This window comes from Lynx rufus, unplaced genomic scaffold (genome assembly GCF_022079265.1).
Source record: "Lynx rufus isolate CCGP_SWC_20201006 ecotype Redwood Valley unplaced genomic scaffold, mLynRuf1.p SCAF_25, whole genome shotgun sequence".
NCBI classification, from domain to species: domain Eukaryota; kingdom Metazoa; phylum Chordata; class Mammalia; order Carnivora; family Felidae; genus Lynx; species Lynx rufus.
In genome coordinates this window covers 9,068,667-9,093,541 of record NW_025814840.1, presented here as the reverse complement: position 1 = coordinate 9,093,541, position 24,875 = coordinate 9,068,667, and the positions used below count along the sequence as shown (strand labels likewise).

Sequence of the window (24,875 nt, the reverse complement as noted above, 5' to 3'; positions counted from 1 at the left end):
AAGTTACTACCCAGCACTGGAATCTACTTGTGCTTTTTAATTTACTTATTTTTACTTGTGCTTTTTTAAAGCTTTATATTTAAGAATGCATTTTTAAATGTTTATTGAGAGAGGAGAGAGAGAGAGAGAGAGAGAGAGAGAGAGACAGGCTGAGAGAGATAATCCCAAGCAGGCTCTGTGCTCTCAGCATGGTGCCTAACATGGGGCTCAAATTCCCAAACCATGAGATCACAACCCGAACCAAAATCAAGAGTTGAATGCTTAACCAAATGAGCCACCCTGGCGCTCCAAAGAATACATTTTTGTATGTGACTATTACGTTTTTTGGAAATTGTTACATCACCTATGAAAGTATTAAGTATGTGGAGAGACAGAGTGGGGTATGACAAGTCACCCCAGCAGGGTGACACTGAGACAAACGTAAACGCCTGCCAGGGAAGAGACCACCTATGCTTCATGCACGCTCACATCTACTGCCTCCACTAAGTTGGGCGTGCAGCAACCCACCTTTCCCCTCTGACCCCCTAGGCCAGGATGAGCCGCTCTCAACAGTCTGCCCCAGAAGCATGAACACATCCTGCTGGCAAGCTGCCCGTCCATGAGCCAACAATCCAGAACCTCTCTCTCTACCTGGGCATCCGAAAGTCCTCCTGGTGGGTCCTCTTGCTAAAAATCTTCTCTTCTTCTGCAGATGCATGAGCCTCTGACTTGCTTCCAACTGCTGGTCCCAGTGTGCTGTGTTTTCACATCTAATACCTTAAACAGTGGGGAATAACAAGCCCGGCAATGGGCCAAATTGCATCTCAACAAAAATACAAAGCTATTTCTAAATGAAAACCATCCTCCACCTTAAATTGCCAGAGATCCTTCAATTCAAAATATCTGATGCATAAGCTTAGATTTTAACTTAAAGCTCCCACACATTTAAAATAATGTATTTTGTCTAGAAACTACGATATCCACTGAGATGCTAAACACAACTAATAAAATAGCACAATGCTTTCCTATAGCTTCCTATAATCTGTGCATGTTCTATAGCCTGTGGATCAAGTATTTTCTACCCTATGAACATTAATAGAGGTTTCTAACTTGTGAGGTGTGGCTTTGGGCGATTTGCTGATAAGGTGTTCTCCACTCTGAGATTTCTGATATATTCTATGGTTCAAATTCCAGCACTAAAGTTTTCTATATTCAATAGCTTCATATTATTCTCTCCCCTCTATAAGTTCTCTGCTGTATTGTGAGAACTGACTTTAGACCTAAGATGTTTTCAAAATCATTACAGCAACAGATTTTTCTCCCCTTTTGCATTCTTTTTCTATAAAATCTTGACTTCACCCAGAGTGATTTCCCCCATTTATTACATTTATAGGGTTTCTCCCCAAATGTGTTCGTTGATGTACAGTGAGTTTTGACTTCACATAAAATGATTTTCCACATACATTACATTCATAGGGTTTTTCCCCTGTGTGTGTTCTATGATGTGCAATGAGTTTTGACTTTACACAGAATGATTTCCCACATTCATTACATTCATAGGGTTTCTGTCTTATGTGAGTTCTCTGATGAACAATTAGGGCTGACTTCTGACGGAAGTTTTTCCCACATTCATTACATCCAAAAGGTTTCTCCCCTGTGTGTCTTCTCTGATGTTCTGTGAAACCCGAGTAGTAGCAGAAAAATTTCCCACATTCAATACATTCATAGGGTTTCTCACCTGTGTGAGTTCTCAGATGTTTGGTAAGGGTTGACTTCTCAGAGAAGGATTTCCCACATTCATTACATTCATAAGGTTTCTCCCCTGTGTGAGTTCTTCGATGTTTAATGAGGTCTGATTTTCTAAGAAAGGCTTTCCTACATTCATAACACTCATAGGGCTTCTCCCCTGTGTGTGTTTTCTGATGTACAGTAAGGACTGACTTGAACGAGAAGGCTTTCCCACATTCACGACATTCATACGGTTTCTCCCCTGTGTGTGTTCTTCGATGTTGAGTGAGGGTTGACTTTTCACTGAAGGATTTCCCGCATTCCTGACATTCAAAAGGTTTCTCCCCTGTGTGAATTCTCTGGTGTTTAATGAGGTCTGAATTCTTGTAGAAAGTTTTCCCACATTCCTGACATTCACAAGATTTTTCCCCTGTGTGTGTTCTCTGATGTCTTGTGTGGGCTGACTTCTGGTTGAAGGTTTTTCCGCAATCATGACACTCATAAGGTTTTTCTCCTGTGCGTGTTCTCTGTGGTACACCAAAGACTAGCTTTTCACTGAAAAACGTTCTACATTCATTATATTCAATCACATTGTCAATTGAGTGGCTTCTCTGAACTGGAATGAGGTTTGACTTCTGGCTGAAAGGCTGAACACTCTGATGCTCAAAGAGAATGGATTCCTCAAAGAAATTTTCTCCACATTCATTAAATTCATACTGATTCTCTCTTGGATGTGTTCTCTGATGAGCCATGAGGGATGACATATCACAGAAGATCTTCCCATAATCAGTGTGTTCACAGGAGTTCTTTCCTGTGTAAGTTTTCTTATGTACAACAAAGAGTGAATTCTCATGGAAAGCTTTCCTACATTCACTGTATTCAAAAGGTTGCTCCAAAATTTGAATTTTCTGACGGTGAACAAAATCTTCATTAAGATGGAGGCCATTCCCGTTTTTATTATATTTATAAAGTTTCTCTTCAGAATAAATTCCTTCATGCTTATCATTATGGAGCCAATTTCTACCTTTGTTAAACTCATTGAACTTCTTTCTTGAATAGTTTCTACTGCTATTAATTAATTCTGAAATATAAATAGAGTGACAAGGAAGATTAGTTGACAGGAAAATTAGGAGAAACAGAATTAGTTAGGTTTTGGGGAGTGGGTAAGTTTAGGTCATTACCTTCTCACATCTAGATTATGACAACAGTATACACATTTCCAGTCTCATCTCTCTCTTCCATTCTACACAACAGCAACAAATCAAATTTCTAAGAACTCTAATTCAAAAGAGAACAGTACTATAACCCAATCTCTAGTATCTAATTCTGTTACTAGCTCTAAATCACTAGCAATAAAAACATACAACAAAATAGCAAAATCAATGAGTGGTCAAGCCAGCCTTGCCACAGGATCAGATTTACAGCTCTTTTCTGATTTATAGATATTTTCCTTTATTCCATCTGAGTTGTTCAATAGTGAACCATCAAACCCTCTTCCAATGCTTTCTAGCTTTCCCCCAACCAAATCTCACCTGATTTAACATTAGTCTTCAATCCTGCATACACACACACACACACACACACACACACACACACACACACACTTCTATATCTTTGCAAAACATGAAAACCTACAATTCTAAACCTGGTCCTAAAACTGTCATTTACCTTTACTTTAATATTTTTTTGGTTATGCATGCTCACCTTTACTCCTCTGCTATCTACAATACTATATTTGTAATGATATATCATACGATACTGTACAAAACCCATAATAATACTATTGAGTCCAACAACCTAAGAACTGACAATATTTTTTACAATGGTATCACACTGAAGAGAACATATCAGTTATATCCGGATTCAGCTTAGAATCAAGCTGTCAATTTACAAATCTAGAATGAATATATTTTATTCTGGTAAGCCCAGCTGTTTGTCCCTTATAAATTGCTCATTCTCATTCATAATCTTATATTCTTTCACTCCGTTAGCTTACAGTCCAATAATGTTTTTAAAAAGTTGCCTTCCCAAATCTCCCCATAATTTTCAGCCTCATTTGTTAAAAAAAAAAAAAAACAAAAGACCTAAAACATAAACAAACATTTCTCCAAAGAAAACATACGGATAGATGGTCAACAGACACATGAAAAGATGCTCAACATCACTCATCGTCAAGGAAATGCAAATCAAAACCACAATGAGATATCACCTCACACCTGTCAGAATGGCTAAAATAAAAAATACATAAAACAACAGGTATTGGTGATGATGTGGAGAGAAAGGAACCCTCATGCACTGTTGGTGGGAATGCAACCTGGTACAGCCACTGCGGAAAGCAGTATGGAGATTCCTCAAAAGAGTTAAAAATAGAACTACCCTATGATCGCGCACTCACAGTACTGGGTACCTACCCAAAGAATACAAAAATACTAATTCAAAGGGATACATGCACCCCAATGTTTATAGCAGCATTATTTACAATAGCTAAGATATGAAAGCAGCCCAAGTGTCCATCGATAGATGAATGGATAAAGAGGATGTGGTATGTGTGTATACACACACACACACACACACACACACACACACACACACACACACACACAACGGAATATTACTCAGCCATCAAAAAGAATAAAATCATGCCATTTGCAACAACATGGATGGAGCTAGAGAATGTAACGGTAAGTGAAATAAGCCAGTCAGAGAAAGACAAATACTGTATGATTTCACTTGTATGTGGAATTTAAGAAACACAACAAACAAGCAAAGGGGGGAAAAAAGGGAAAGAAACCAAGAAACAGATTCTTAACTATAGAGAACAAACTGATGGTCACCAGAGGAGAGGTGGGTGGGGGGATGGGTAAAATAGGGGATGGGGATTAAGGAGTGCACCTGTCGTGATAAGCACTGGGTGATTAAAATAAAAAGTTAAAAAAAAATCTGTTTGTATAATTTACTTAACACAAACATGAACTACACTGCGGTAACACTGTCTTTGTTAAACGCTAATTTTTTTTTAAATGTTTATTCATTTATTTTGAGAAACAGTGTGTGTGAACAGGGGAGGGACAGAGAGAAAGGGAGAGAAAGAATCCTAAGCAGGCTCTGTGACATCACCGCAGAGCCTGACAAGGGGCTCAATCCCACGAACCACTAGATGACCTAAGCCAAAATCAAGAGTTGAACACCCAATCGACTGTGCTCCCCAGGCACCCCAAATACTAAATTTTTAAATATTTCATGCAGCTCTGATTTTCATTCAACTATGTTTCTGGCAGCCATAACTCTACCTATGATTTTCTTTCAACACTGAACAGATATGAAGTCAATGGTATTTAACAAACGGTTTTTATCAGAATTAACTGCACAGCTTTACCAAACACAAATTTTAGGCATCATACTGAAAGGTTTAGTGGTTTAACGTCTGTACTTTTAAAAATAGTTCTGGGGCACCTGGGTGGCTCAGTCAGTTAAACGTCTGATTTTGGCTCAGATCATGATCTCATGGTTTGTTGGGTTTGAGCCCCTGACAGTGCAGAACCTGCTTGGGATTCTCTCTCTTCCCCTTTCTCTGCCCCTCTCCCACTCATGCTATCAAAATAAATAAATAAACTTAAAAAAAAAAAACTTCTGTAAAAAAAACAGCGAATATGGTAAAATGTCACTGAAAACTTTTTAAAAAGCATGTATAGAATAATGTATTTAATATTATGACATTAATAATTAATGTTAGTTTATAATGAAAATAAGTATTTAAATGCTATTAACACATCCATATAAACCCCATCAAAAATGTCCTGTTCATCTGAGGGAGATGACACGGGATTGGCTTTCACACTCCATAGTAAATTTTAAAATGAGTGTGTGCTACTTCTGATAAGAAGAAACAAGGATGATAATAGACACGATTTTTTTCAGTCTCTATGTCAGTGTACACAGAATAAATCAGAATCTAACAAATCTTACATGATTGATGAGCTGGCATGTAAGTTTGTAAAGAATTTGTGGTAATGGCTTTCTGCATTATTATGAAAATCTGGCTCTATGTGGCTCCACGGTCAAGCAAAATCATTAATGTGTAATACTAGATTTTTAAGAAGTGAAACCAAGATCTTTCTCTTTGGAGGATCAAAATACTGATAGGAAGAGAAGCCTCTATAAACTATAATTACCTAACTATATGACCAGGAATTAATTTCCTGATGGGCAGACATGGAACAAGAAGTATGCTGAAGTAGTCGATGAGCTTCTCTTGGCAATATAAAACATGTGATGAACACAAGAAGCCATTACTCAATGTCAGGCACTCTTTCCACACCTTGTTTTCTGTTTAGGTTTCTCATTTACAACCTCCATGTTTCCTACTTATTTTCAGCAATATCTTTTTGTTTTTCCTAGATTTTTATGTAATGTCTACACCCAACATGGGGCTTAACTTACAACCCTGCGATCAAGCATCTTCTGTTCCACCGAGTGAGCCGGCCAGGCACCCCTGCAATATCTTTTCTACCTCTGTTTTTTTTTTTTAATTGTATTTTGATTACTGCAGTGATTTTATTCTTTTTTTTTCAATTATTTCCTATGATATAACATAGAATTATTTCCTATGATATAACACAGTTCATAACACACCTTCCTGTGGTCTATCTCCTTCAGAATGAATTACCTGCCTCTCTTATGTTCTCGTACACCAGAAACCATGTTTCATTGTTAATTTATATTAAAAACTAGTGACAATATTCAGACATTACACGATAACATTTTCAAGTGAATTTTCATCTGTCACTTGCTTGTCCTGTCTTCTCCTGTTTCTCATAATAACTTTGAATCCATCTCATGTTATGTTTCTTAACAAGGGCACTGCATGCTCTCAATCTTTACTACGGTCTCCAACCAACCGAGAGAAGTCTTCGGTTTGTTTCAAGTATCAAAGTCTTCTGCACTTTCTACCACTTCACAGATGGCCTGCATCTTTCCAACAGAGCTTGTGTGTGCGAGTCCTCATCCAGCCCCCAGTGTGGAGTCCGCTCCAGCCCTCTGCTTCTCACAAAGAAACTACAGAGATCTACCAGCATCCTAAAAGTCCTTCCTCCTGTTCTGTAAGATGAGGTTCGAGATTCGAGGTCACACCTTCGGACGTGGCAGCTGGGCACACACCTCCACCCCGTTTTTCCCTGCTCTTGGCAACCCTTCACTTGTTCTGTTGTTGACAGTTAAGCTTTCTGCTTGTTCTTTCAAAGTGGGGTTTGACTGGCAGGTCTTAGCTCTTCCTGTTTCTAAGAAGCCAAGGTTAAAATGCCAACTTTATGTTTCTGTCTTCAAGCCTGAGGTCCTTTACTTCTCCTTGAAATTCTTCTCTGGCCTCCAGAGTATCACCTTCTCTCAAATTTACTCCATCCTCACAGACTCCCCCACCGTCCCCACTGCTCAGTCCTCATCGTCATCACTTCTAAACCTCATGGTGCCCCAGGATTCAGCCACGAGCCCACATCTCTGGTTTATTTGCACTCATGATCAAGAAGCTCTCATACAGCTCCCACGACTGAACATCTCCACACAGCCGGCATCCACTCGTCTTCTCCAGTTCTGCCCTAACAGAATGCATATTGTTACATACAGTGTAACCCCTAAAAGGCTAATAATTTTTTAAAAGACTATATAACTAGTCTATATAAAAGACTATATAACTAAAAAAAGCTAATAGAGGCAAAATAAAGTAATAATTAAAAAACCCAAAAGGAGTTGTGAAAGGAGAAATAACAGAAGAAAGAAGAAATGGTACATAAAGACACGAAATAGGACTGCAGGCTTAAGCTCAATTATACCAATAAACATAAATGGACTGAACAGTCTAAACAAGAAATTTAAAATGTCAGACTAGATTTAACAACAACTAGAGTGTGGTAAGGCTGGCAGTAAAGGATGAAACAGAATATATCCTACAAACTCTAAAGAAAAGAAAGCTGGTGTGGGCGATGTTAATACCAGAAATGGACTCGAAGGAAGAGCATCACTGCGTATACGGAGACAGGCACCACATAGTGGTTCAAGAGTCCATTAAAAGGTGAGACATAACAATCGTAAATTTCTGTCTGCCTAATAATACAGCTTCAAGAAATATCATACTAGGAGATTTTAAAACACCTTACTTAGTAACTGACAGAGTGGCTGACAAAAGACAATCAGGATACAGAAGACCTGAAGACCAGAAGACCATTATAAAACACTACACGAAACAATTGTAGAACATATATCCTTCTCAAGTACAAACAGACAACATCAACAACTTTCAAGCCACTGCAATCACACAAAGAATCTTGTCTGTATTAAATCAGAACTCAAGACCTGAAGGATAACTACAAAAGAATGATTTTAGAAGCAACTCCCTTCTAAGCAACCCATGAACCGTGGATCAAAGAAGAACTTTTAAAAGGCGGTGGGGGGGGGGGGTTCCTAAAAAGATTTCCATGGCAGCCCTGCAGCCCCAGCTCTGCCCCAGCCAACATCCAATGCTGAATTTAGCTTCCAGGAGTAGGTGCGAATTTTGCACTAAGCAAAAAAAGGGGGAATTTTTAAAAACATCTCTGTATTGTCTTGTGGCTACTACATCCAAAGATGTGGCAGAAAACAATTTGGTGTAAGTCCCAGAGACAGTCGTCCCTATCAAGGGAAGAAGTGTCTGTGGGTGAGGATTTAGTGTCCATGTGTAGAATCTTACAGTACTGGAGACAGAACAAGTCTGCAAGACTGATGATCTGTCTAAGGGAGGGCTGCGTGCAGAAGGAGAACAGAACTAGGGAGGGCCTGTCCAGACAGAGAGACACTTTGGGAACTAGCTGCCTTTTGGAAAAATCATTTTGAACTTGCTAATGAGCTCTTGTTAAAATGTGATGCCTGATTTACTGGAGAGTGATAATGGGTCTCTAGCCTGTTGAACCCATTTTTGAGTGGATCAACTTGGAATCTACCACTGGCAAGGTGAAAAAGACTTTCTATTTTATTCATTTTTTTAATGTTTATTTATTTTTGAGAGAGAGAGAGAGAACGCACTTGCAAGTGGGGGAGGGAGACAAAGAGAGGGAGACAGAGAATCCAAAGCAGGCTCCAGGCTTTGAGCTGTCAGCACAGAGCCCGAAGCGGGGCTCAAACTCTTGAACCACGAGATCATGACCTGAGCCTAAGTTGGACATTCAACGGAGACACCCAGGCGCCCCCAAAAAAGACTTTTTAAAATAAAACCCAGCAAGAAAGGCCTTGATGGAGTCACAGAGCTCTCTCCTAGCTGCTGCTCTGCTGTGTCCTTCAGTTCTGCCAGGCAGGTGTGAAAGCAGGTGTGGTCCCTCTGTGTAGTGGCAGGACTCTGACCATGACAATGTTGAAAGCCACCCTGAGGCACTGTGGGCTGTGGAAACACGGTGAATCCTGGCAGAATCGCGGAGAGGGCTACTTCTGGGGCCGGGGCCTGCACCGCCCAGACTACAGGAGCTGACTGTGTTCTTAGCTCATGTTCCTGTGGAAGGTGGAAGGTGCAAGGTGGGGGGTAGGGAGCATCCATTCTGGGACAGGGAATCGATCTCAATTTTAAACTCCTTTAGAGGATATCTCACTACTGTGACTTTTCAATAATGAGCAAGAATGAGTCTATTTCCCTCACCTCTTTCTTGGCACACACACCTTAGCAAAGCAGTCTATTAAAGGCAGCTGTCCTCAAAAGGGATGGTCTCCAGGCTATTTCCTGGATACGATTAGGGGAAAAAGGGTGAATATGGGGGCGGGTAGTACACGGACCTCTTTTGCAAATTCAACATCTCACCCTGACCGTTCATGTGCGCATGATGGATCTCTTTTCCCTGACAGCGACTCCAGGCCAGAACACAGCCAAAAAAACAGTTTCAAGCATCAGAATTAATTCTAAGTTGTATGAAAACGCTTCTGTTACAGGGCTGTGGTCTCCCTTGTACCTGGCCCTTCCAGATGCAAGGTCTGGCTAAGAGTGGAGGATGGCTGGAAAGACTGTGAGACTGCAGTTTCCAATAAGACACGCGGACTTTGTAATGACGGAAGGAAAGCAAACTCTCTGGCACCTGGAAAGCGAACCTTTATAGCAGCATGGGGACAGGGCTGTCAGACCTGCTCTCGGAGTTCTCCTCCCAGAGGACCAATGCCTCTGCTGCTCCCGCTAGCTGCCGCCCGCGCTCTTCAACCCAACTACAAACTGCAGCGAATCCCTGGCAGTGAAGTTGGCAGCTGCTTCCCCCATCCCTGCTTGGTGTCACAAGACAGCAGCTCGGAGCACCTGTGGGTACCATGCATACCACAGAGAAGGGGATGGACGAAATGGCGTCATGGACAAGCAGGACTGTTTGGAACTGACTGCCTGAAGACAAAACCAAATATTTACACTGGTACTGGGGTGGGGGTCTAAAGCTTACCAGACAGTGAGAAGCCATGATGGAGGCAGCAGGGGCAGGTGGTGCTAACAACTGCAAAATTTTTATTTCCCAGTATACCCTCTGAGATTGTGTGTGTGTGTGTGTGTGTGTGTGTGTGTGTGTGTGTGGCATAAACTTGAAACTGAAGTGTGATCTGCACCCAGGGGTGGTTATCAGAAACACTCAAGTATGTGAGCAAACACCTGGTGCTGAACAGACCCCAGACATGCACTCTGTGAGCAGTGTCACCTACAGTGCAGGTGTTCTGTTAAAAAGAGGGACAGAATCTTTTCCTGCCTTGAGCTGAAATGCTTCATGACCCTGCCTCAGCCTGGAAGGCATTCAAGTCAGTTTTAACTGGCTGGCCACGGCTGTATGGACCACAGAGCGTGCCACAGACTTCTTCCACACAGACCAAGGCACAGTCTGTACAAAATATCAATAAATGCTGCCGCACCTGGTTTACCACCTCGGGCCAGGTAAAAGGTGAATGGAAAAACGTGAAGAGCATCTAGCTTTCAGCATACAAACCTGTTTCAAAACTAAAACAAAATGAAGAATGGCACGTACACAGAAAAACTGGCCAGAAGTCAGAAATAAAACGAATGGTACTGTGGGACTGTAGGGAAAATAAATTTTATGTTACTGAACAGTGAGGACTTTTTGAGCAAATCTCAATAAAACTTGGAGCTTAAGGTGCAAGAATGAAGTTTGGAAAGTAATTAATGACTAATGAGATAGGGACACACTCTAGAGAGATTTACAGTTCAGTGGGCATGCTGGACCTGGGACCCTGATGCCATCCTGGGTATACAGCTGGAGACAGGGGCGCCTGGGTGGCTCAGTCAGTTAAACGTCCAACTCGCAGCTTTGGCTCAGGTCATGATCTCATGGTTCATGAGTTGGAGTCCCATGTGGGGCTCTGCGCTGACAGTGTGGAGACTGCTTGGGATCCTCCCTCTCTGCACCTCCCCTGCCTCTCAAAATAAATAAATGAACTTAAAAAGTACATACATACATACATACATACATACATACACACATAGCTGGAGATAACGACCGTCTTTTTCCCTGAAGAAATTTACTCATAGTTCAAAGGATTAGAGTGTGAACTTGGGCTCCTTTCTAAGGGAGCAAAGGTTCCCCTCTCTGCTTTAAAAAGGGTAGAGGGACAACTACCTCTCTCCTCTATGCAAGCGCCCAGATTCATTTTATCGGTGTTCTGCACCCAAAATACCAATTCTGCATGTATGTGCAAGACCCCTGGTTTTTCTTATTGCTCCGAGAGTAAGAAATCGAGGTACACCAGAACCACAAAATTGTTACTTTGCTTTACATAAATAATAATTCATCTGCTCTAATCCAGATACTCGTACCAATACTTGTATATTGTATTTACGGTAAAATTAACAAAGACAAATATTAAAAATTTAACAGTCTGAAATTTACAATCTCCACCAAGAGATAACTTCAGACCCAATGGTTTCATAGGTGAAACCTTTCAAACATTAAAAAAAATAACATAATCTCACATAATATCATACATAGAAAAGTATGAAACACCGCCCAACTCATCTTATGAAGGTAGTACAGTCTTCAACCCAAAACCTGAAAAGATTACGATGAGGACAATTACAGGATAATAGCTCTCATGAACACATGCACACAGAGAAACCCTATACAAAATAGTGAAAAGCCAAACTCAGTGATTATAACAGCAAAATACATTATGATGAAGATGAATGTATTTCAAACATATCAGGTTGGTTTAACATTTGAAAATCAATCAAGATCACTCACCATATTAACATAATAAATATGAAATAAGTATGACTATCTCAATACATGCAGAAAAAGCATTTGACAAAATTCAATACTCAGTCATGATCTAAAAAAAAAAAAAAAAAAATCTCCTAGCAAATTAGGAATAGAACTTCTTCAAAATGATAAAAGACATTTATAGAAATCCTTCAGCTAAAGTCAAAATTAATAATAATACACCCAACAGTTTCTCCCTGAAGTCAAGAACAAGACAAAAATGTTCACCTTCATCACTTCTATATATCACATCACTGGCATTCTCAACCAGTACAACAGGCTAAGAAAAAAAAATGTATAAACATTAGGAAGGAGAAGTAAACTTGTCTTTATTCCTAGAGAACACAACTGTTTACCTATGAAATTTTTAAAAATCTATATAACTACCAAAATCAGTAAATTTAGCAAAGTTGCAGGATACAAAGCCAGGGTGCAAGTATCAACTGTTTTTCTATATGTTAGCATTAAACAACTGGAGAATAAAATAGTATGAATAGCATAAGGTTAAAAATGAAAATAGTATAAGAAAACATAAAAATATTTAAGAATATATTTACTAAAGGGCACCTGACTGGCTCAGTCAGAGGAGCATGTGACTCTTGATCTTGGGGTTGTAAGCTCAAGCCCCACACTTGGTGTAAAGACTAAACAAATAAAACTTAAAAAAACAAAGAATATATTTAATGAAGGATGGGAAAAACTACTAAACTGAAAACTAAAAAACCAGAAAGAAATTAAAGAAGAGTTAAATAGAGTCATACCATGGTCATGGATTGGAAAACTCAGTATTATGAACATGTCAATTTTATCCAAAATGAGCAATGCAATCCCAATAGAAGCCCTAAAAAGGTAGGTGTAGGGAGTGTGTGTGTACTTGTACAAATTGACAAGGTGCTTTTAACATGTATATGAAAATGCAAAAGCTCATAGTAGCAATGCATTATCCATAATATCTGGCATCACAAAAATTATTTTAATATATTTTGTAGACTAAACATGTTCTTGGGGCACCTGGGTGGCTCAGTTGGTTAAATGTCCGACTTCAGCTCAAGTCATGATCCCACAGTTTGTGAGTTTGAACTGTGTCAGGCTCTGTGCTGACAGCTTAGAGCCTGGAGCCTGCTTCAGATTCTGTGTCTCTTTGTCTCTCTGTCCCTCCCCCACTAGCACGGACACTCTCTCTCTCTCAAACAAACAAACAAAAAAAAGCATTAAAAAAAAAAAAAAGATGTTCTTAAAAACTAAATACATAAATCTAATAGAAAACTAAAAAACAATGGGTGCGTCTGGGTGGCTGAGTCAGTTAAGTGTCTGACTCTTGGGTGTCAGCTCAGGTCATGATCTCACAGTTCTGTGAGTTCAAGCCCCAGGTCGGGCTCTGCACTGGCAGCGCAGAGTCTGCTTGGAATAAGATCTCCTCTCTCTCTGCCCCTCCTCTATTCGTGCTGTCTCTATATAACTCAAAATAAATAAAAATAAATAAATACATAAATAAATAAAACTAAAGCCAAAAAGATGTTCTTGGCAACTTTCTGTATTCATGTTATAGCCAAGGAACCCTGAAGAAAATAGCCAACACAGGAGTGCTTGAGTGGGTCTGTCGGTTAAGCATCCGACTTCTGCTGAGGTCATGATCTCACCATTCATGGGTTTGGGCCCTGATCGGGCTCTATGCTGACAGCTCAGAGCCTGGAGCCTGCTTCAGATTCTGTCTAGAGAGACAGTCTCTCTCTCTCCATCTCTCTCTCTGCCCCACCTTGCTCGTGCTCTCTCAACAATAAATAAATTAAAAAAAATTTTTTTTTAATTAAAAAAAAGAAAATAGCCAATCCAGAAGGCTAACACTGCCAGATGTCATAACTTATAATTAAGTTATAAAAATAAAAAGCAGTGGTATTGTCGAAAAGAAGGATAAATCAGCCAGTAGAACAAATCAGAAGTCCAGAAAGAAAACCACAAATATATGGTCACTCATTAAATGACAAAGATAAAACCACAATTCAGCAGGGGAAAGGACAGTCTTTGTAACCGTATTCAGAAGTCATCAAGAGACTAAGACAAGTCATAACTCAGAAAAGATTTCAGTAAGTACATACATCTGCCAAAAATTTATATTCAAAATATATTTTAAAAATTCTAGAATTCAGTAAGACCAATAACCCAATAAAATAATATCGACAAAAGACGTCAACAGTTACTTTGCTAAAGGAAATCCAAAAAGCCAACAAACATATGAAAGGATGCACAACATCTTGAGTCAGCAGAGAAATGGGAATTAAAACCGAACAAGACAGCACAACACAATAACTAGAATAGCAAATTAATTAGGCTGACAATACCCAGTGAATGATGAACTGCAATTAAAACTCTCACACATTGCTAGTAGCAATATGACGTAGTACAACCACTTTGGAAAACTGTTTAAAAAATACTGATAAAGCTAAATATGTAGATACTCTGTACCCAGCAAGCCTGTTTCTGGTCACACATCTAACAGACATTAAGAGTTTAGGGGCACCTGGGTGGCTGAGTCCAGTGAGCATTCAACTCTTGCTTTCAGCTCAGGTCATGTGAGTTCATGACCTGTGAGACCATGACATGTGAAATCAAGCCTCGTGTTGGGCTCTGTGCTGACAGCATGCAGCCTGCTGGGGATTCTCTCTCTCCCTCTCTCTCTGCCCCTCCCCTGCTCACATGAATGCTCTCTCTCTCTCAAAATAAATGAATGAACGTTTAATATATAAATAGATAAATATAAATATAGATATATAGGATATGATTTCAAAGATTTAAAAACAATTTTTCCTCCAAAAGACACACACAAGACTATTTATATTGATGTTTAAATGCTTTAAAACTCAAACCAAATAGGTTTCAAAACGAATATGTATCCTTAATATGTAGTATAAAAATAAAGAGATAAACTCTGGGATAGTCACAATGGAATGCTACACAGCAATATACAGCAATAAACTAATCATACACACAACATGAATGTTTCTCAAAGACATAATACTGAACCAAAGAAGCCAGATACTATATATACACACACAGAACATACATATGGTCCACATACACATATATAGCATATATAGAAAGTATATCTTAAGATGTGTGCACTTAATATAATTATTCTTTTCGTACACAGAAGTGACACTGGGAGATTCTGGGTGATTCAGGGACACTGAACATTTGAGTCAAGTCAACATGCCACTTCCAAAGGCTCATCAGAGCCTCTAAAAAGTGATTCCTGAAGACCACTTCAAAGACCATTTCAATGACCTTAAGCTCTCAACTAATGCTTTATCATCTAATTTCCTCCTAAACTCCAACTGACTCACACTGACTGACTCACCTGGGTCACTCTGGCCTGGGGAGTCTAATATCCATGGCTCCTCTCCTTGTTCCAACTTGAGGATCACTTCTGGTTTAGGAATGGATAACCCTGTGAATAAGAATCGTATCACGTGGGACAAACTGGATGAGTTTCAGCACTCCTCAAGGTGGACGACAGTATAACTCAAAAACTGCACAATAAAAAAAATTTAATTTATTCCTGTTATGGGACAGAGGGAAACAAATTCCTTGTGACAACCAAAAGGGATAAACCATCCTTGGCCTCCAAATTCCAAAGCTAAATATTATTGTAGTCTACAAAAACTCTACAGGTTTCTGTAAATACAAAACAGGCACACATACTGGAGGCCTGCCTGCGAAACAAGCACTACCTACCCACTGCGACAAGGTGGCTGTAGTTCTCCAGCATCACGTCCCTGTACAGGGTCCTCTGAGCAGGGTCCAGGCGCTGCCACTCCTCCTCAGTGAAGCCCACAGTCACATCCCCGAATGACAATAATCCCTGCAAAAGCACATTGTGCTCAGTCTAAAGCAGTCAGAATCAGGAAATATGAAAAAAAAAAAAAAAAGATGTTCAAAGACAAATTCTTACATGTTTTGCTGTTGAAAACTGACCAGATAATCTTACTAACCTCTACTATATATATATACCTTGTTTTGTGTTAGACTTTGCGAGTAAAAAAGAGATTAGAGTAGAAATACCACTGACGAATCAATTTATTATTTTTTTAATTTTTATTTTTTTCAATATATGAAATTTATTGTCAAAATGGTTTCCATACAACACCCAGTGCTCATCCCAAAAGGTGCCCTCCCCAATACCCATCACCCACCCTCCCCTCCCTCCCACCCCCCATCAACCCTCAGTTTATTCTCAGTTTTTAAGAGTCTCTTATGCTTTGGCTCTCTCCCACTCTAACCTCTTTTTTTTTTTTTTCCTTCCCCTCCCCCATGGGTTTCTGTCAAAGTGATGTACAGTTTCAATGAAATCCTTAACAAAATCCCAATGACGTTTTTTGCAGAAATTAAAAAAACCCATCCTAAAATTCAAAGAAACCAGACTATCCACAACAATCCTGAAAAACAACAAAACTGGAAGACTTACACTTCCTGATTTCAAAACTTAGTACAAAGCCACAGCAATCAAAACAGGATGGTACCAGCATAAAAAGGGACAAATAAGACCAATGGAATAGAAAAAAGAGTCCAGAAATAAACACTCACACATCTTGTCAAATGATTTTTGACAAGGCTGTCAAGACCACTCAATGCGAAAATGACACCTTTTTATCAAATGGCACTAGAAAAACTGGATAGCCACATGTAAAAGAATAAAGTTGGACCCTTAACCTAACACCATAGACAAAAATCAACTCACACCAAGTACCTAAATTTAAGTTCTAAAACAATAAAACTTAGAAGAAAACATAGTACAAAAGATACACAACACCGGATTTGGCAATGACTTCCTGGATATGACATCAAAGGCATGGGTAACAAAGAAGAAACGGACACACTTGTCATGAAAATTGTAATGTTCACATCAAAAGATACTATCCACAGAGTTAAAAGTTAATCGACAGAACAGGAGAAAATATTTATAATTCATATATCTGATAAGAGATTAATATCCAGAATATAAGAGAACTCCTAAAATTCAGCAACAACAACAAAAAACCCAAACAACCTAATTCAAAAATGGGCAATGGACTTGAACAGATATTTCTCCAATGAGGATATACAAATGGCCAATAAACGCAAGAAAATATACTAAACATCATGAATCATTAAGGAAATACAAGACAAAGGTACACTAAGATCCCACCTCACACCCATTAAGATTGCTACTACCAAAAAAAGAAAAAGCAACTGTTGGCAAGGATGGAGAGGAAATGGAACTCCCATCCTCTGCTGCTGACTGCTTAGAGTGTAAAGCGGTACAACCATTGTAAAAACAGGATGGAGCTTCCTCAAAATTAAAACTAGAGTTACCTTACGGCCCAGCAATTTTCCTTCGAGGTATGTACCCAAGAGTAGGTCTCAACCACATGTCTCAACCACTCATGTTCACGGCAGCATCATTATTCACAATAGTGGAAACATGGAAGCAACTCAAGTGTCCATGGACAGGTGAATGGACAAGCATAATGTGCATATACGTACAATGGGATATTACTCAGTCTTAAAAATGGAAAAAACCCTGCAATACGCTACAACATGGATGAATCTTGAGGACGTAATGCTAAGCGAAATAAGCCAGTCACAAAAGGACAAAGACTACAGGATTTCACTAATACGAGGTACTCAGAGTAGTCAAAATTATAGAAACAGGAAGTTGTAACAGTGGTTTCCAGCACCTAGAGGTAGGGGAGATTGGGGAGTTATTGTTTAATAGGTATAGAATTTCAGTTTTACAAGATGAAAAGAGTATGGGGATGGATGGTAGTGACAGACACACAACAACATGAATGTATTTAATACCACTTAAGTGTACACTTAAAAGTGTTTAAGATGGTAAATTTTATGTTATTTGTATTTTGCCACAATTAAAAAAGAAAAAAAGTAATAATATACTGACATGTACTAAACAGGGACACACCCTGGAAACATGCTAAGTGAAAGAAGCCAGACACAAATGGCCATATGCTGAATGACTCCACTTGTAATAAATATTCACAACAGATCAACCCGTAGAGACACAACACAAATTGTCGGTTGCCAGGGGTTGGGTGAATAGAAGAACAGGGAGAAACCTATTAATGAGTAAAGGGCTTTATTTAGAATGATGGGAATATTTTGAAACTCAATAAAGGTAGTGGTTTCATAACACTGTGTACTAAATGTACTGATTTGACTTGGTTGCTTTAAAATCATTTTGTTTTGGGGGCACCTGGGTGGCTCAGTCAGTTAAGCCTCCTACTTGATTTCAGCTCACGTCATGATCATACCATGGTTGTGAGATCGAGCCCCACATCATCAGGCTCTACACTAGGTGTGGAGTCTGCTTAAGATTCTCTCCCTCCCTCCTTCCTTACCCCTCCCGGCATGCATGCTCCTGCTCTCTCTCTCTCTCTCTCTCTCTCTCTCTCTCAAAAAAAATAATAATAATTTTGCGATATGAATTTCACCTCAATATATTGGAGTTTTTTTAATATGTAAGAAGAAGGTGTGGACAATAAAATTGCAATGAAAGATGAAGGAGTTAAAACCACGTATCACTAACTACAACAAAAAAGAAACATTAAATTCCCAATATAAAAGACATAGCATTTCATATTGGGCTAAAAATGTCTAGTCACATGTTCTTTACTAAAAAATATATTCACAAAGAACATGTAAAATCCAACTAAGGTGCATTACCCCCATGCCGCAAAACCTCCAGGATATCAGAGGATGGAACGACTGACTGGTGAGTGAGAATGGATAATATCTCCTTTTACAATCAAGTGTTTTCAGTTATCTGCTTTCAACTAAGTTGAAAGAGAAACTAATCAGAGTTGCATTAAGAAAACAATTCCACTGGGGCGCCTGGGTGGCTCAGACGGTTGAGCGTCCGACTTCGGCTCAGGTCATGATCTCACAGCTCATGGGTTCAAGCCCCGCGTCGGGCTCTGTGCTGATGGCTCGGAGCCTGGAGCCTGCTTCGGATTCTGTGTCTCCCTCTCTCTCTGCCCCTAACCCACTCGCATTCTGTCTCTGTCTCTCTCAAAATAAATAAACGTTAAAAAAAAAAAAAATTAAAAAAAAAAGAAAACAATTCCACTTACAATAGCATCTAAAAGAATAAAATACTTAAGAATAAATTTAAGCAAGAGGTTGTAAGATTTGCACACTGAAAACTACAAAATATTGCTGAAAGAAATTAAAGAACCTAGGCAAATGGAAAAACACCTCACATTCACGGATTATAAAACATCCCCAAAGTGATATACAGATTCAATGCAATCCTTATCAAATTCTCAACAGCTTTAGGGTTTTTGTTTTGTGTGTTGTGTGTTTTGTGTGTGTGTGTGTGCGTGTTTTGTTTTGTTTCTTTGTTTGTTTTGTAGAAATAGAAAGGCTAATCTAAAATTCACATGGACTTGCAAGGGACCTTGCTGCAGAACACAGTTTGGCGGTTTCACAATACGTTAAACATAGAATGCGCCATCAATTTTACTCCCAGGAAAGTGAAACAGGTCTTCAGCAAAAGCTTGTACGTGAATGCTCACAGCAGCACTATTCTCAATAGCCAAACATGGAATCACTCCAAATGCCCATCAATTGATGGACACACAAAAGGTGGTGTATACACACAAGGGAATATCACTCAGTCACAAAAGGAGATGAAGTAATGATAACATGCTACAACATGGGTGGGTCTTGAAAACATTAAAGGAAGTGAAAGAAGCCACACATGGAAGACTACACATTGTATGATTCCATTTATATCAGACATCCAGAACAGACAAATCCACGAACAGGAAGTAGATTAGTGGTTGCTAGGGGCTGGGGAGACTGGGGAGGAATTGTTCATTAAGTCACGGCACTGCTTATTAAAAGTATGAGGTTTCTTTCTGGTGTGATGAAACTATTCTGAAAGGAGATGGCAGTTATGGTTGTACAACATTGTAAATGTATTAAGTACAACTCAATTCTGCACTTTAAAAAGGTTTAAGGGTGAATTACACATCATGTGTATTTTACCACAACTGAAAGAGTGGAATCCCTCACCAGACTCTGCAAAAATTTAGATTCTGCCCAGTCGCCAGGGCAGTCACAAAGCCTACCTCCTCCTCCTGACCATCCTAGATCACCATGGTCTGTCCAAATTCGCTCCTTCTTTGAACAACCATGAGTCCTAATGCTGGCACAATTCACGTGCAACTCAAATTTTCCTCTGAATTGGACGAGAATTATTCACTTTATTCCTACCACTTTTTTAGTAATTGCAGGATTGTCACTGGAAGAGACACAATATCACCAAATGAAGGTTATCAAAAAACTTTTTTATGTTCCAGTTTCAAAACTCAGTAAGATCTCAAGATGTGCATTTATCTACAGGGCATCTTTGCCCTACTGTATCAGAGGTCAGCAAACAGCAAACCTTTTCCGTAAATGGCCACTTAGTATTTTAGGCTTGCCGAGCTATACCATCTCTGTCACAATCACTCAACTCTACCCCTGTAATATGAAAGCAATCACAGCCACAAATAAATGAGTGCAGCTATGTCCCAATAAAACTTCAGAGACACTTAAATCTGAATTTCACATCACAAAAAAAAAAATCACTCTGGATTTGTTTCTGTTTAATTTGTGGGCGATAGAGAAAGAGGCAGCAGGCTGTATTTGGCCCATGTACTGTAACTTGTGGACTTGTGCTCTATATCTTCCCTGATGTTAACATTTTTATTTGTACTATTTCATATGAAGGTACAGACATTTTATAATAAACCTCACACAAATTGTATAAACCTCACATAATCACTGTTAGGCAAAACTGTGAGTAAATGAACAACTCACCTGGGATGTGATCATCTTCTGCTGGCCCTGGAAGAGTAGGGATAGCCAGGAGGGCACAGCTGAGAAGGAAAGACGGATCATGAGAGATACCACCAGCCTACAAAATTCCACGTAGCTGCTGGCAAAGCAACTCTGAAGGGGAGATGCTTTGAGAAGGGACAGAAAGGATGAGAGGAAGGGAGGGAGCAGCCCAGGAACAATTCCGGAGGGCTGGGACTCACTCGTTTTTAAGTGTAAAAACATTTGTTTTCGGGGTGCCTGGAGGCTCAGTAGGTAGGGCCAGCGACTCTTGATCTCAGGTTGTAGATTTGAGCCCCATGTTGGGTAGAGACGTACTAAAGATAAAATACTTAAATTTTGTTGGGGCACCTGGGTGGCTCAGTCGGTTAAGCATCCAGCTCTTGATTTTTGGCTCAGGTCATGGATCTCACAGTCCATGAGTTCGAGCCCCACTTCAGGCTCTGCGTTGACAGTGCAGAGCCTGCTTGGGATTCTCTCTCTCTTCCTCTCTGCCCCTCCCCATGTTGTGCACGCATGGTTTCTCTCAAAAAATTTTTTTTCAAAAAAAAAAAAATAAAAAATAAATTTTTTTTACTGAGTTACTAACAACGTACACTCTAACCCAGAAAAAGGTAAACAACACAGTACACTAATTAAGCAAATTAAGACAAGCCAAGGAATGGAACATAGGGATTTCATGAAAACTGATGCTGAGCAAAAAATACTCAAGTCGTAAATTTCATTACACACCAGAGAGTCCCACTAGGTTCTGAAAAAAGGGAGCGAATTTTAAGGGCTGATCTTTTTCGTAAGGGGAAAAAAAAAAAGAGGTTGCTTTAACTCAGTTTTAGGTTCTTGAACATATCTTTTGATTAAAAACAACTACCAGGGGCGCCTGGGTGGCGCAGTCGGTTAAGCGTCCGACTTCAGCCAGGTCACGATCTCGCGGTCCGTGAGTTCGAAACCCCGCGTCGGGCTCTGGGCTGATGGCTCAGAGCCTGGAGCCTGCTTCCGATTCTGTGTCTCCCTCTCTCTCTGCCCCTCCCCCGTTCATGCTCTGTCTCTCTCTGTCCCAAAAATAAATAAACGTTGAAAAAAAAATTAAAAAAAAAAAAAAAAAACAACTACCACAAACTGGTTCTGACTTATCTGTCGCCAAAGCAGAAAACACCTGCCAGGGCCATCAGGAGACTCAATGTCTGCTTTTGGTTTTGCCAGCACAAAATGTGTGACTATGAGCGGTCACTGAGACCTAAAGGCCTCTCCTGCAGTACCATCTCGGATTCTATCAGATCGGGACAGAGGGAGCATTCAGCCCATGGCTAGTTGTGCTGTCCTGTGCGAAGGGCTCAGAATCTGGGGGAGGAGCAAAGAAGGAAGGGATGAAAGAGGTGGTTTCCTTCCACTTGGCTGGCAAGCCCTTCCTTCCACATGATGCCCCCACACCTCCCTCGCGAGCAGTTAAGTATTCTCCATTCCTTTTGCTTCACCCTCCTCTCCCAGCCACAGCTTCTGTCCCTCCCGAAAGCTGGCCCAGAACGAACACCGTCACCCAGTCTGCGAGGATCTCGACACGACGGCGGTCCTGGCAAGGGTCTTTGCTCCTTCCACATTCGCTGTGCATTTCTGCTGCGGTCTGGGGACAACTGACCGACTGTCCTAGGAGGGATTCCTGTTCTTGGGGGCCCCCTTCTTCCCTCACAATGGCTGCCCTGTTCCAGGAAAACTGAGCATAGCCAGTTAGAATCCTTACCCAAGATCGAAAGCTGTTGGCCCTTCCTGTAACCCTGAATCGCAAGCTGGACCTTCTGTAAATGCAAACCGCTGCTACCGAGGGCACAGGCAAGGCTGCAGGGTGCCGGAGGGACCTGGACGCCATCTTTCGGGTTCTCCAGAAACAACAACGAATTCCCCCAATCCAAGGCCACGTTCACTTGAAAATTGCTCCCCAGGAGAGGTCAGGTCTCCTGCAGCTACTGCGTCGGCCTCGCTCTCAGGTTTGATGCGAGACAGAGGATGAGGCAGAGAACGCATCTACTCGTTCGCCACCTGGGCTTCCGTCACCTCCCACAGGACTTTATGCGGTTACCATGGGAACGGGACACTGACCACTGGTGGCTGGGAGAACGAAGACGGACCCGAGTGAAGAAGAACGAGGTCCCCCCCCCCCGCCCAGGAGAGAAGCGACCAACCACGAGCGCCCCCAGGCCAGTTTCCGCCGGTCTTACCGAGGCCTCGGGCGACCCTTCACCTCGGAGACAACACGAACCTTCGCTGGATAACAAGCGCGGGGACGCGCTGGTTCGCATTCGATGCATACAGACGGAGCAGGAATCACCCCGCGCTCAGGCACCGAGCCGTTTCCTCCGTCACCGGCCCCTCCCGCACAAGGCCTCCGTCCCACGGGTCACCAACAACCACCACAGCCACCCGGGTCTCACCCACCACGTCCTCCCCGCCTGCCCCCAGGCCCTCAGTCGCGAGAGCATCCGGGACCGTCTTCTCGCGATGCCGCGGCGGCGACGTGAACTACCGGGAGGAGCGCAGCGCACATGCGCAGAAGGCCCCGAGCGGCTCCTGCGCCCGAGCAGGAAGCGCGCGCTGAGTTTCCTAAGACCCTGGCGACATCTCCTTCGGAATCAGCTTAGGAGACTTTGGGTATAACTGCCCGATTTAGCAAATAAGGTACAAGCAGGAGGCACCGACAGTACAGTTTGACTCATTGCTTATCCGAAATGAATGCTAAGAATCTAAATACACACCTCTTTCATTAATTCCATTTCCCTGATGAATTGGCTCTCCTAGCAGTTTCTACTGCAAAATGCACCTGCAGAATTTCTTCCAGAGACAGTCTGTGTTCTATTTATATTGTAACATCGACAGTATCATACCTCTCATTTCGTTCCTCCTTTCAGACATTCATTGATGAGAAAGCATACCCGATTTAGCATTAGAGTGGTCAGGAATCACCATCCTTATCGCCGAAATTGTTAGGGAAATCTAATTTAAAACAAATCTCCGAACCTAGAAAACTTAGCCACTCAGGCAGAAGACAAAGAAAACAATCTTACCATTGAATGGCGGGATATATCTCAAAGACAATCCAAGGACAGAAAGAAATCTCATCTTTTTATAGCCAAGCAGATACATCCCATCAAATAAATGTTGCAAAAATAAACAATAACTAATTCTCAAGTAGGAGGACTTCACAGCATTATTTATCACACATTGTTTGCCCTAAATTTGCCTGGTAATTGGATGACCACCTGTGTTAGTTTATTGGTTTTACAAGTTAAAAAAACAAGCTTCTCCTATCTTTATGACAGGAGGTAGTTTTGCAACTTGGATCAAGACCCCAACCACCAAAGTTTAGGCTTCTACCCTCTCACAGACTCTGGGAGACAGAAGTGCCAGCTCCCTATTACATTTCAAACAGATGGTTCTGAGGTCCTTGGGAAAGACATTCTAGGCTGTAAAACTGCCAAGAGACATTTAAGAAGATTTATGGTTCATTCTCAAAAGCGCAGACAAAGAATTTACAACTTTACAAAGAAAATAATCTACAAGGAGGGATGTCACTTCATTTTTAGCAGAATATTAAGCCTCTTATTTTTCATTTGTATATGCCCTTACACCACTCTTACCACTTACGGTTAATGTCGAACCGAAGGTCCTAGAAAGGGAAATTAGGCAATAAAATGGAATAAAAGTCATCCAGATTGGAAATAAAGTGGTAAAACTCTGTCTACAGATGACAGGAGCTTCCATGTAGAATATACTTAGGAACATGACAACAAACATCAGAACTAATCAATGATTGCAACATGGTTGCAGGATACAAGATCAATATATTAATAGCAAATGAACTTGTACACATTAGCACTGAACAATACAAAAACAAAAAGTTCTTAGAAATGAATTTAACAGGGGCACCAGAGTGGCTCAGTTGGTTAAGCATCCAACCATGGCTCAGGTCATCATGTAACAAATGTGCCCACATTCAAAAGGGACACACAGGCGCCTGGATGGCTCAGTCAGTTGAAAGTATAACTCCTGATT

The 24,875-nt window shown here is 40.7% G+C and overlaps 1 protein-coding gene across 3 annotated transcripts; it reads right to left on the bottom strand.

Moving 5' to 3' along the window:
* Positions 1 to 397: 397 nt before the first annotated feature.
* On the bottom strand, positions 398 to 23,298 carry ZNF37A (zinc finger protein 37A). 3 transcript variants are annotated; one of them, XM_047088777.1, is made up of 5 exons: positions 23,045 to 23,298; positions 15,690 to 15,816; positions 15,313 to 15,402; positions 1,718 to 2,788; positions 398 to 756 (listed from the first exon to the last, which is right to left on the bottom strand). In XM_047088777.1, exons 1-5 carry the CDS (start codon positions 23,132 to 23,134, stop codon positions 455 to 457), a joined length of 1,680 nt encoding a protein of 559 aa, XP_046944733.1. In that variant the 5' UTR covers positions 23,135 to 23,298; the 3' UTR covers positions 398 to 454. The 3 variants fall into 3 exon arrangements, with proteins under 3 accessions (XP_046944733.1, XP_046944732.1, XP_046944731.1); XM_047088776.1 differs by lacking the exon at positions 398 to 756 and adding an exon at positions 20,817 to 20,875 and having other exon boundaries at positions 1,263 to 2,788; XM_047088775.1 differs by lacking the exon at positions 398 to 756 and having other exon boundaries at positions 1,263 to 2,788.
* Between the last annotated feature and the right edge of the window lie 1,577 nt (positions 23,299 to 24,875).

Bases quoted from the DNA above. Each gene is read 5' to 3' on its own strand.
- ZNF37A (XM_047088775.1), bottom strand. From the start codon at position 23,134: ATGCATCGAATGCGAACCAGCGCGTCCCCGCGCTTGTTATCCAGCGAA. The intron at 15,817-23,044 runs GTAAGACCGGCG...GTGCTTTTGCAG, and splicing joins AAGGGTCGCCCGAGGCCTCG to GGATTATTGTCATTCGGGGA. The intron at 2,789-15,312 runs GTGAGTCAGTCA...TTTATATTTCAG, and splicing joins CCCAGGCCAGAGTGACCCAG to AATTAATTAATAGCAGTAGA.